The 11,413-nt window shown below is 40.3% G+C and overlaps 1 protein-coding gene across 1 annotated transcript in view; it reads left to right on the forward strand.

The window, feature by feature from the left end:
* LOC111950934 (heterogeneous nuclear ribonucleoprotein U-like protein 1) overlaps nucleotides 1–5,781 on the forward strand; it is an 11,239-nt gene extending 5,458 nt beyond the window's left edge. The window contains exons 11-16 of the mRNA XM_070434615.1: nucleotides 1,595–1,723; nucleotides 3,067–3,235; nucleotides 4,125–4,382; nucleotides 4,470–4,630; nucleotides 4,746–4,931; nucleotides 5,025–5,781. Of these exons, the coding sequence (XP_070290716.1) occupies nucleotides 1,595–1,723; nucleotides 3,067–3,235; nucleotides 4,125–4,382; nucleotides 4,470–4,630; nucleotides 4,746–4,931; nucleotides 5,025–5,126 (1,005 nt within the window). The 3' untranslated portion in view covers nucleotides 5,127–5,781. The remainder of the gene's footprint in view (nucleotides 1–1,594; nucleotides 1,724–3,066; nucleotides 3,236–4,124; nucleotides 4,383–4,469; nucleotides 4,631–4,745; nucleotides 4,932–5,024) is intronic.
* The last annotated feature ends 5,632 nt before the right edge of the window (nucleotides 5,782–11,413 follow it).

Below are 11,413 nucleotides of genomic sequence, written 5' to 3' on the forward strand. Positions count from 1 at the left end.
GTTTGACCCAAGTTAAACAATTTAAAGGCAATCACTGGGAATGTGATGAAAGAAATAAAAGCTGAAATAAATCATTCTCTCTACTATTATTCTGACATTTCACATTCTTAAAATAGTGGTGATCCTAACTGATCTAAGACAGTGAATATTTTACCTGGATTAAATGTCAGGAATTGTGAAAAACTGAGTTTGAATGTATTTGGCTAAGGTGTATGTCAACTTCTGACTTCAACTGTATTTATTTACCTTTGGGGGTATGGTTTTGTTTTTCACAGATAATTGCGATCTGCACTTCAAGGTATCACGTGACCGGTATAGTGGATACCCGCTCACCATCGAAGGTTTTGCATACCTGTGGTCAGGTGCACGAGCTTCCTATGGCGTCAACAAAGGGCAAGTCTGCTTTGAAATGAAGGTATTTCCTGTTTAAATTAAGTTGCATTTCACTTAGGCGCTTTGTTGATGGAATATTCAGGTTGTGTTTTCCGATTGAGGAGTCTCGTTGATTTGAATAAATATGAATTTGGTGCATGTTTTGTTATCCAGATAAACGAGGAGATCTCTGTGAAGCACCTTCCCAGCAGTGAGCCTGATCCACATGTAGTGCGCATTGGCTGGTCCTTGGATACCTGCAACACCCAGCTCGGTTAGTTTGTGAAAATGCTGCTGTACTTGAGCTGGAAAATTTGGGATTATCTCATTGTTATTATAAATATTTTATGCGATTTGAAACTAACACAAAACTTATTGTTTTTGACTCTATACCAGGTGAAGAACAATTCTCTTATGGTTATGGAGGAACTGGCAAGAAATCTTCAAATTGTAAATTTGAGGATTACGGGGAAAAGTTTCGTGAAAATGATGTCCTTGGGTGCTACATTGTAAGTATTTGTGATAGTACAGAAGATTCACCTAGATTCGTCTGCCTAATAAAAGCTGAGTACTCAATAAGCCTAAATGTTTTCCTCTCCATGTCTGGTTCAGGACTTCGATAGTGGTGATGAAGTGGAGATGGCCTTCTCAAAGAACGGCAAGTGGCTGGATGTGGCCTTCCGTGTGTCACGGGATGAGTTAGCTAAACAGCCACTCTTTCCCCACGTTCTTGTGAAGAACTGTGCAATTGAATTTAACTTTGGCCAGAAAGAGGAGCCCTTCTTCCCCCTGCCCGAGGGATACACCTTCATTCAGAACGTCCCTCTGGAAAACAGGATACGGGGAACAATTGGGCCTGCAACCAAGGCTGACTGTGAGGTGAGTGTCTGCCATATTGGTTCATTGAGTGGTTTGTTGATTTGGATCATTAGACTAGATTCCTTCTGTCGTCAGTAGCTGTGAGATGCCAGGACTTATTCCTCATGTTTGTCTCTTGTTTTTACCTTAGCTCTTGATGATGGTTGGCCTACCTGCATCTGGGAAAACCACCTGGGCCTCAAAGCACGCGACAGAGCACCCTGCAAAGAAATACAACATCCTGGGCACCAATGCCATAATGGAGAAGATGAAGGTCAGTTATCTTTGTTTGAACACAGAATCCTTCAGTCTTGGTCTTTAGTGTAAAGTTCCCCACTAACGTAATGAAAACCTCCACCCTCAGGTGATGGGACTGCGTCGTCAGAAGAACTATGCTGGTCGCTGGGATGTCCTGATCCAGCAGGCCACACAGTGTCTGAACAGGTTGATCCAGATCGCTGCCCGCAAGAAGCGTAACTACATCCTGGATCAGGTATCTACTGTCTGATTTCTCACCCCATTCTATGTTAATGTGCTCAACCTCCCGCCCACTGCTGTTCACTGATGCACATGTTCATTAATGCACTCTTTGATATACTGTCTCTAGTGTAGAAGCCTTGATCAACAACTCCTGGAAGTTATCAAACTTTTCATTGTCCTGAACATGCTGCTGAAATCATTATTTCTGTTTTCGCTTAAATGAAAGCAGTATTGACATTGTATGTTTTTACTCAATATTTTTTTATTTCCTCTCTGTATGTCCTGTTGAAAAAGAGCTCTAAGCTGTACAAATAGTCCATGTCTATAATAAGATGTTGAAAAACAAGTAAACACTGCCGGGTGGTGAGTAAGAAATACACCTTCTGTTGTTCGTTAACTGTAAGATTAGTTCAAACTCACATCACCTTTGATGTAAGATAGCTGATTTATACAGACAGCATATGGAACTTTTGAATGTTGTATGTAAAATGAATAAAACATTAAGGTAAGTGAAAACTAACATGTTTGAATTTTCAGGGCGTTTGTTCAAGTTACTCAAGGTAGGTGAGGTCTTGGACATTCTTATGGATGCCATGGAATTAGTGAGTATTGACAGGTAGGTAGTGTATGTTGTTATTGTCATGACAGGTGGACTAATGACAAGCAGGTAAGTTCTGGTAAGTAAATAAGGGGACCCTGTTATTGTAGGCAAGATATTACGCAGCTCTATAAACTATTAATTGTTGGTTTATTCAGCAAGTTACATGAACTCAATGACAGCACAGAGAATAGTTTGAAAAGCAGTACATTGATTGCCCTAAAAGGGTTTATCTGGAGACAATTCAATTGATTTTACAGATGTTTTTCTTCTGTTAATTGTATGGAAGTGAATGTGAGCTCTGTGGAAGAAGGGATTAACAGGAACATTCATCTATTTGCTCAAGCTTGTAAGAGTGAGCTGTCAATATGGCAAAAATAGATTCAAAGATGGAACATGTTTAAAGATGCTACTATTCTTGTGTAATGTAGTATTTTGCATTTTAAGTAGCTAACGTTCTTAGCTATTCATTGGAAACGTTGACCCGTTGAGAACTTGCAAGAATTAACCCAATAGATGGCTAACATGGGTCCCCAAAGTTCTTTCTCACAGGAAATGCATTCCAGACACAACGGTAAGTTGTGAGAGACAACCATATGTAGTTCCAGAACAGTAAATATAGGCATGAAGAAAAAAAAACTCTCACTTTCATCATTGCAGGAATCCAATTTCCCTCCTATGGAACGCAAAGCCATAACAAAAGCAGACAAGTGAACAATAATAAACAGCTTCTACTTCTTTCTTGTCAACTTTGCTAGACAAATGTATATGGATCAGCCCAGAGACGAAAAATGCGTCCTTTTGAAGGTTTTCAACGCAAGGCTATTGTAATTTGTCCCACGGACGAGGATTTAAAAGAGCGAACGTTAAAGCGAACTGATGAGGAAGGGAAGGATGTTCCCGATCATGCTGTATTAGAAATGAAAGGTAGGAATTCCATGGATAACAAAAATTAAAAACCACACAAAGACAATGCATTTCCTATGTTTTTTGTTTTGTTTTATCGAAACTTGGAAGATCCCACCTGTCCCCTGCCCCCCTTTAAAGAGCTATTCCCACTATTTCCCCCTTTATCATCTATCATTCTCTTATTTTGAACCATTTCTTTCATCTTTCTCATTCATCTATTTAGCACTGCAAACTCAGGGTGCAGGGTGACGTCCATTTCAAGTGTTGGGTATTGATTCTGACCCTTGAAGGATGAGATCTTTAATAGATTATCAATTGAAAATTTTAACAAAACCATTGGCAGTGCAATTTCCAGTACCAGGGGAGTAGAAAGAAATCAACATTTATTACTTAAGGACTAACTGAGGACATACGCCCACAGGCTATGCTTCCGTAAGCTATATTTGTGGTTTACAACTGAAAACGACATATTCATCACTCTCCTTAGTTTTGTTATTTTCCTATGGTCTCCTGAGTGGCGCAGCGGTCTAAGGCACTACAGACCCTGGTTCGATTCCAGGCTGTATCCTTACCGGCCATGATTGGGAGTCCAATAGGGCGACGCACAATTGGCCCAGTGTCGTCCAGGTTAGGGTTTGGCCGGGGTAGGCCGGCATTGTAAATAAGAATTTGTTCTTAACTGACTTGCCTAGTTAAATACAAATCCTCCTTAAACTGGATCAAATTCTCCCCTGTCCCTTGAGGTAATGTTTTGCTATAATTCTGGTATAACTCTCCCCCACTTCCCTCTTTTCCCTTCCTACCCCTTCCTAGTATTGTCTATCAGATAGTAATAATGATTTTCTTTGTCTTTCGACGGCGCCGCTATACTCGTCCTGACAACGTCCAACCCCTCTGCTTCCTGTAGCCAACTTTGTGCTCCCAGAAGCTGGTGAGTTTCTTGACGACGTGACCTTCATCGAGCTGCAACGAGAAGAGGCTGACACGCTGGTAAAGCAATACAATGAGGAGGGCCGCAAGGCCGGCCCACCCCCAGACAAACGCTTCGACAACCGCCAAGGAGAATTCCGTGGTCGCGGTGCACCTTACCAGCGCAATGACAACCGTGGTGGCCCACAAGGAGGAAGGGGAGGCTATCAGAGTCAAGGTGGCAACTTCAGAGGAGGTGAGGTGGAAGGTTTCTGCGGAATTTATTTATTTTTAAACTTTTTATTTTTTTGCTGTTAGTGAGCCTACTGCTTTTGCTTTACAGGGTATAACCATGGAGGCTACCAGCAGAACCGCTGGGGGAGCAACCGTGATGGTGCTGCAGGAGGACAACATGACTACAACCAGCAATCTGGAGTGAGCTACAATCAGCACCGCCAAGGACAATATAACAAGGGAGTCACTGGGAGTTACAGCCAAGGACAGGTAAACTGTGTTAAATGGCATCTCCCTACATGTGGTTCTCCCTCTGGAATTTGTTCCTCTGTCAACTCTTCACCAGTCCTTCAAACTTTCTGACATCGTATGTTTTAATTTGTAGCCACAGACATACAACCAGGGATACAATCAGGGAAACTACAACCAGGGTTACAACTATGGCAGCTACAGCCAGTACCCAGGTTACAGCCAGAGCTACAGCCAAACTCCTGCCGCCTCCGCTGCTCCTGTTGCCACTGGACAGACCTACAACCAGCAGCAACAGACCTACAACCAGCAGTATCAACAGGTGAGTCGGGCCAACCTAGTTTCTTAGGTTGTCCCATATATCATGTTCATCTGTCTAAGCTCTGTTGATAATGTCTTGCTCTCTCTGATCCAGTATGCACAGCAGTGGCAGCAGTATTACCAGAACCAGAGCCAATGGAATCAGTACTACAGCCAATATGGAAACTACAGCCAGGGTTCTCAGGGCACACAGTAGGCCTAAAGTAGTGCGCTGATGAGACGGATCTCATTCCCTCAGCAGCATTCCATTGCTTATCCTGCCTGCAGGCTAGACCTCTACCTTTTCATTGTCATACATCTCCTTAATGATTAGCCTTCGCTTTCTTATAGCTTATATTTTCAAAAAATGTTCAGGGTCCAGTTTTTCTTCCCTGCCTTTTTAGATACAGGATTTTTATTCTTGCCACGATGTTAGCATTATTTTTGCAGTAGGTCCTGCAGCAATTTAGTAACACACAGCTTATTTTTCTTGCCTGTTCTAGACGTTGGCTATTTGAAATGAGCAACAGAGGTGTAGTTTAACATGCAGATGTAGGACAGTTCAGTGTTGCGCAGTGAATGTTTATTAGAGCTCATAAAAGGTAGCTGGGATTTGCATGTGTACATTTCAATGTGTTTTTAAGAGATRGAATATTTTTGGACAACATTGTTTTGTTTTCAAATTTTGCTATTGACATGACATTTTTAGTTTTAGATCAAAGAACCATACGTTTTAAAGAAATTGGTGTAGAGTCTGGACTTATTATTCTCGTTTTGATTTAACCATTAATATTTTGCCCATATTTATTGAAATTGAAGACTGACATTTTGATAACTTTTTTTAATAACTTGTATAAAAAGAGAGAGTGATTGTAAAACCACATTTACCAGCATTTTTCACACCATTTAAAATATTCTGTAACATGTCCCTAAAGTCGTTTTTGAATCTTGTGATCAATAACTAGTTTGTGTGGTTGTAAAACTGTATAACATGTATGTCAAACAGTATCTGCATATGGTTCTGTGTTCAAACAAAATGTAATCTTTTTGTGTTTGAGAATATAATCTGAAGATTTTTACTTCAAAATGTAATTTTATTTGGTTGTTTCTAGTTATTTTTATTTTTTTTCTGTCTTGTTTCCTTGAGTACGGCTCACAAAAGTCCAGATTTGAATTATGGATCATTACAAGAACCACACAGCTATAACATTGGACACCTAAAAGTTAGTGTTTTTTAAAGGCACATTGTAAAGAAGTAATTAGGTGGCTTGGGGTTAAACACCTCTCTGGGTTAAACTTCCTGTAATTCTCACAGAAACCATTATTTCAACACTTTCATTGGCTGCCGCTACTCTTGCTCAACTAAAAATGTATTTGTCTCATCTCAAAACAATTTTGATGTACATTGATATAATATTCCCCCCACCCCCATCATAATGAGGATATTAATAGTGAGATGTGTAAATGTCATTTTTACTTTGATATTTGATTTATTTAATTAAAATACCTAGACTAGATTTTAAGTGTCAATTACTCAAATGTCAAAGTGAAACATAAAATAGATTAACACACCTTCAGGGGTCAGTTTGCCCTATTGGGGGGGGTTGCCCTGATCTAAAACATATATATATATATTTTTTCTGCCCACTTCTCTTTAAAAAGTGTTTGCTTATGGATAGCCAGTACTGTATGTACATATCTAAATCTTACCAAATGTTGCTTTTGGTTCTCATAAAATACATTTAAAGGGGTCGTTTTCCCCCCAACACTGCAGGCATAAACTAATATGATTACAAATGCCCCAATGCACATGAGTTAATTGCAATTTAGGTAAAATTAAGAACTACACAGAAGTGGATATCTCATGTATATGTCATGTGTGGTGATTTGATACAATTTATTTGACATTCGCATCGGTGCATCATCTTGACTCAATTATCGACATATTGGAAACAGGAAGTTAGGGTTTCGGTATCTTTGTAAACAAAACATTTGCGAAAGCCTGAATAAGAACATTACTCGCAGTAAGTGCAAGAGCTAGTTACATGTTTCAGGGTTTTGTGAATATAATGGGGAGAGATAGGAACAAGATGCTATATGGGCGAGTATATTGAAAACGGATTAGATAATGTTGACTTGTTATCTGAAGACTAAGCTAGCAGAAGCCATATTGCATGATTGATTTATTTTATTATGGTGTAATGCCTCTTCTCAGGGATCCCCAGCCCACATGAGCTTATAAAACACTATTTGCTGTAGCAAAATAAAATTATATATACACACACAGTGCCTTCAGAAAGTACTCATAACGTTACCCCTTGACTTATTCCACATTTTGTGTTACAGCCTGAATTCAAAATGGATTCAATTGTTGTTCTCACCCATCAACACAGAATTCTCCATAATAACAAAGTGAAAACATGTTTTTAGAAATTAACAAATGTATTAAATTAAATACAGATATCTAGTTTACATAAGTATTCACACCCCTGAGTCAATACATGTTAGAATCACCTTTGGCAGTGATTGCCGCTATGAGTCTTTCTGGGTAAGTCTTTCTCTGCAGACATGGATTGTACAATATTTACACATTTTTAAATTCTTCAAACTTTTAAGTTGGTAAATGCTAAACAGCCATTTAAGTATTGCCATAGACTTCCCAGCCGATTTAAGTCCAAACTGTAATACAGGGGGTTGATGTCAACACCCCTCACCGAATATTTAAAAAAGTGTTAAAATAACGAGATGTGTCCACCAATCCAAAGAGGAATAGGCGGGAGCTTGACAGCTAAACATAGAGTCTTCTCTGCTTACAGATGTGTGCCATCAGGTAAGGATGAGACGGACTCCGACAGGAATGTGATATTCAAAGTGTCAGCAGAATTGTGCTGTGGATGCACATTTCTTCTATTCAGGTTCAGGTTAGCATTATACCTTTAGCAACAGCAAGCTAGCTAAATTGCCATAAATGTTTAATACTTTTCGACCTGTCCCCAAATGAATATAATTGGTTCAGAGTTTGTTATGATATTTTAACCTGCGTGTCGTGATCGTGTTTGGTGTGGGGGGAGAAAATACATTTATGCACGATGGCGCACGCGCGCAGCCGATTTAGGTTCGGTGTCAGACTACTTACTCATAGAAGTGCATCAGTGGATGCTTTGTTGTCCTCCCGCGTCACATATACATATTTAGATGTTCGCTAAACATAACCTCACATGGTTTATCCGTCTCTCTGGGACCACGGATAACTTCAGAACAAAGTTGACAACAAATACAAAGTTGCCAATGTCTTTGCAATTGATACAAACAAGCTATGTATAAAATATGCTTCAAGTGAAAACATAAATGAAATAAACAGTAGTCTATAGGCCTATTTCAATCACATTGAAATACGTTTCATGTTCAATCACGTTATATTTTTCTACTTGTAGGCTACTGTCTGTAATTTGTTTCAATATATTTCATGATGTGTAGCCTAACATATGCGCAATGATCTGCCGAATCGGTGAAAGATGCATAGTTAAAACATTCCTAAGCTTAAATTCCAACCTATCGGGAAATTGGGCTCGGACCTGTTAACTGACCTGTATCCTTACAGCGCTAAAATACATCTTGTTAGTCAGGAGCAAAAAGTTGGCCTCCGATTGTGAGCTCAGGGAAGAGAACAGAAGAGCAACATCATTTTGAGCACTTAAGAGGGCACAGCAAAGTGCAGTGAGTAAGTCAGAACCAGAAGATGAGTACAGCTCCACAGAGTCAGCAAGAAAATTAGTATGAGGACGTCTGTGCAAGTCAGTCAGCATGAACATTTAGCATAATTATATGAAGTGCATATGGGTGTAGACTTTTCACAGTAATGCTTATATATCCCAAAAATATATTGTTTAGTTATATTTATTTATATTGTTAATAGCTATATTAATGATGAACCTTTTTCCATGTTCTCCACAGCTGTGCAGTGCAGTGCATGCTTCAATACCTCCCCTCTCATCGCTTACCCTTGTCTCCCAAGTCTCCCTGTCTCTTCTGCTTGCAGCAAGAAAGGATCAGTCTTACATTTTGCCAGTAAAGGCAGTGGAAAGCACTGCAGTCTACAAGGTATGCTATAGCTGAGTAACTCTGAGTTTTGTGTTTGACTTTTTTATATTGAAGATAAAGAGAGAAACTGCTCTGATTCTCCTCTGTCTTCTTCTCTGTCTCTGTGAAGGTATTGATGGCTGGTGTACCATTCTGTGGGTGGACGGCCAAGAGAAATTGAGGCCCCCACGCCCATGTGGGAGGGCCGGACAGAGGGAGGAGGCAGGTGGCATGGAGGAGGACGTGGAGAGCAACGTCAGCAATGTCAGAACTTTTCTGGAAAAAAAGAGAAACGAGACTGAAATTATGTGACAGAATTGATCAAAATGAAGATAGAAAGACAAACCCACAAGGGGGGAGATTACATAATTCATGCAGATCCACAAAAGTGGCATCCTGACATTTTACAAAAAGTAAAATTCATAAACAATGTGTAGATTTGAATGTGCACTTTCAATTAAATTGTACTATGTTTGATGATGCATGTGTAAATAAGGATAGACTATAACTGTTTTATAAAATATTATTTTTGTTGGACAAATAGGAAGTTGAGTATATGGATACAAGTCATTGTATTTTTTTTAATACGTGGTAATATATATATTTATATTTACATTTGAGTCATTTAGCAGACCCTCTTATCAAGAGCGACTTACAGAAGCAATTAGGGTTAAGTGCCTTGCTCTATGGCACATCAACTRWTTTTTCACTTAGTCGGCTCAGGGATTTGAGCCAACAACCTTTCGGTGACTGGCCCAATACTCTTAACCGCTAGGCTACCTACCACCCTGTAGAGTCTATTCATCGTTTGATTGACATTTCTTAAAAGATAAAGTAATCAAGCTGTATCTGTTTAAATAAAGACAAGTACTTCCTTGTACTTTTTTCTTGTTTTGTCATCATGAGAAAACAACTTGCACAGTAAGATCTGTTAACTTTTATCAAATCAAATTTTATTGGTCACATACAGTACACGTGTTTAGCAGATGTCATTGCGGTAGCGAAATGCTTGTGTTTCTAGCTCCGACAGTGCAGTAATATCTAACAAATAATATCTAACTATTTCACAACATATACCCAATACAGACAAATCTAAGTAAAGGAATGATGAATTAAGAATATATAAATATATGGATGAGCAATGTCAGAGCGGCATAGACTAAGATACAGTATAATAGAATATATACATATGAGATGAGTAGTGCAAGCTATGTAAACATTATTAAAGTGACTAGTGTTGCATTTATTAAAGTGGCYAGGGATTTCAAGTCTATATAGGCAGCAGCCTCTAATGTGCTAGTGATGGCTATTTAACAGTCTTGAGATAGAGACTGAAAAACAGCTTCTCGGTCCCAGCTTTGATGCACCTGTATTGACCTTGCCTTCTGGATGATAGCGGGTGGACAGGCAGTGGGATGGGTGGTTGTTGTCCTTTATTATCTTTTTGTCCTTCCTTTGATATCGGGTGCTGTAGGTGTCCTGGAGGGCAGGTAGTTTGCCCCCGGTGACAAGTTGGGCATACCGCACTACCCTCTGGAGAGCCCTGCGGTTGCGGGCGGTGCAGTTGACACACCAGGCGGTGATACAGCCCGACAGGATGCTCTCAGTTGTGCATCTATAAAAGTTTGTGAGGGTTTTAGGTGCCAAGACAAATTTCTTCAGTCTCCTGAGGTTGAAGAGGCGCTGTTGCACCTTCTTCACCACACTGTCTGTGTTGGTGGACCATTTCAGTTTGTCAGTGATGTATATGTAACGGCTAGCCATTTCACATCCGTTACATATACGCCAAGGAACTTTAAGCTTTCCACCTTCTCCGCTACGGTCCCGTCAATGTGGATAGGGGGTGCTACCTCTGCTATTTCCTGAAGTCCACGATCATCTCCTTTCTTTTGTTGAGTGAGAGGATATTTTCCAGGCACCACACTCCCAGAGCCCTCACCTCCTCCATGTAGACTGCCTCATCATTGTTGGTAATCAATACTGTTGTGTCGTCTGCAAACTTGATGATTGATTTGGAGGCGTTCTTGGCCACACAGTCATGGGTGAACTGAGAGTACAGGAGGGAGCTAAGCACGCACCCTTGTGGGGCCCCAGTAGCGGCAGGTAGCCTCCCTGAGCTGACAAGGTAAAAATCTGTCATTCTGTCCGAGCAAGGCAGTTAAGCCACTGTTCCAAGGGGCCAAAGACATGGATGTTGATTAAGGTAGCCCCCCCGCACCTCTCTGATTCAGAGGGGTTGGGTTAAATGCGGAAGACACATTTCGGTTGAAGGCATTCAGTTGAACAACTGACTAGGTATTTCCTTTTCCAGTGTTGAGGATCAGTGGAGTGGAGGTGTTGCTTCCTACCTTCACCACCTGGGGGCGGCCGTCAGGAAGTCCAGGACCCAGTTGGTTCAAGCTTAACGATGAGCTTGGAGGGTAC

Source organism: Salvelinus sp. IW2-2015, linkage group LG23 (genome assembly GCF_002910315.2).
Source record: "Salvelinus sp. IW2-2015 linkage group LG23, ASM291031v2, whole genome shotgun sequence".
NCBI classification, from domain to species: Eukaryota; Metazoa; Chordata; class Actinopteri; order Salmoniformes; family Salmonidae; genus Salvelinus; species Salvelinus sp. IW2-2015.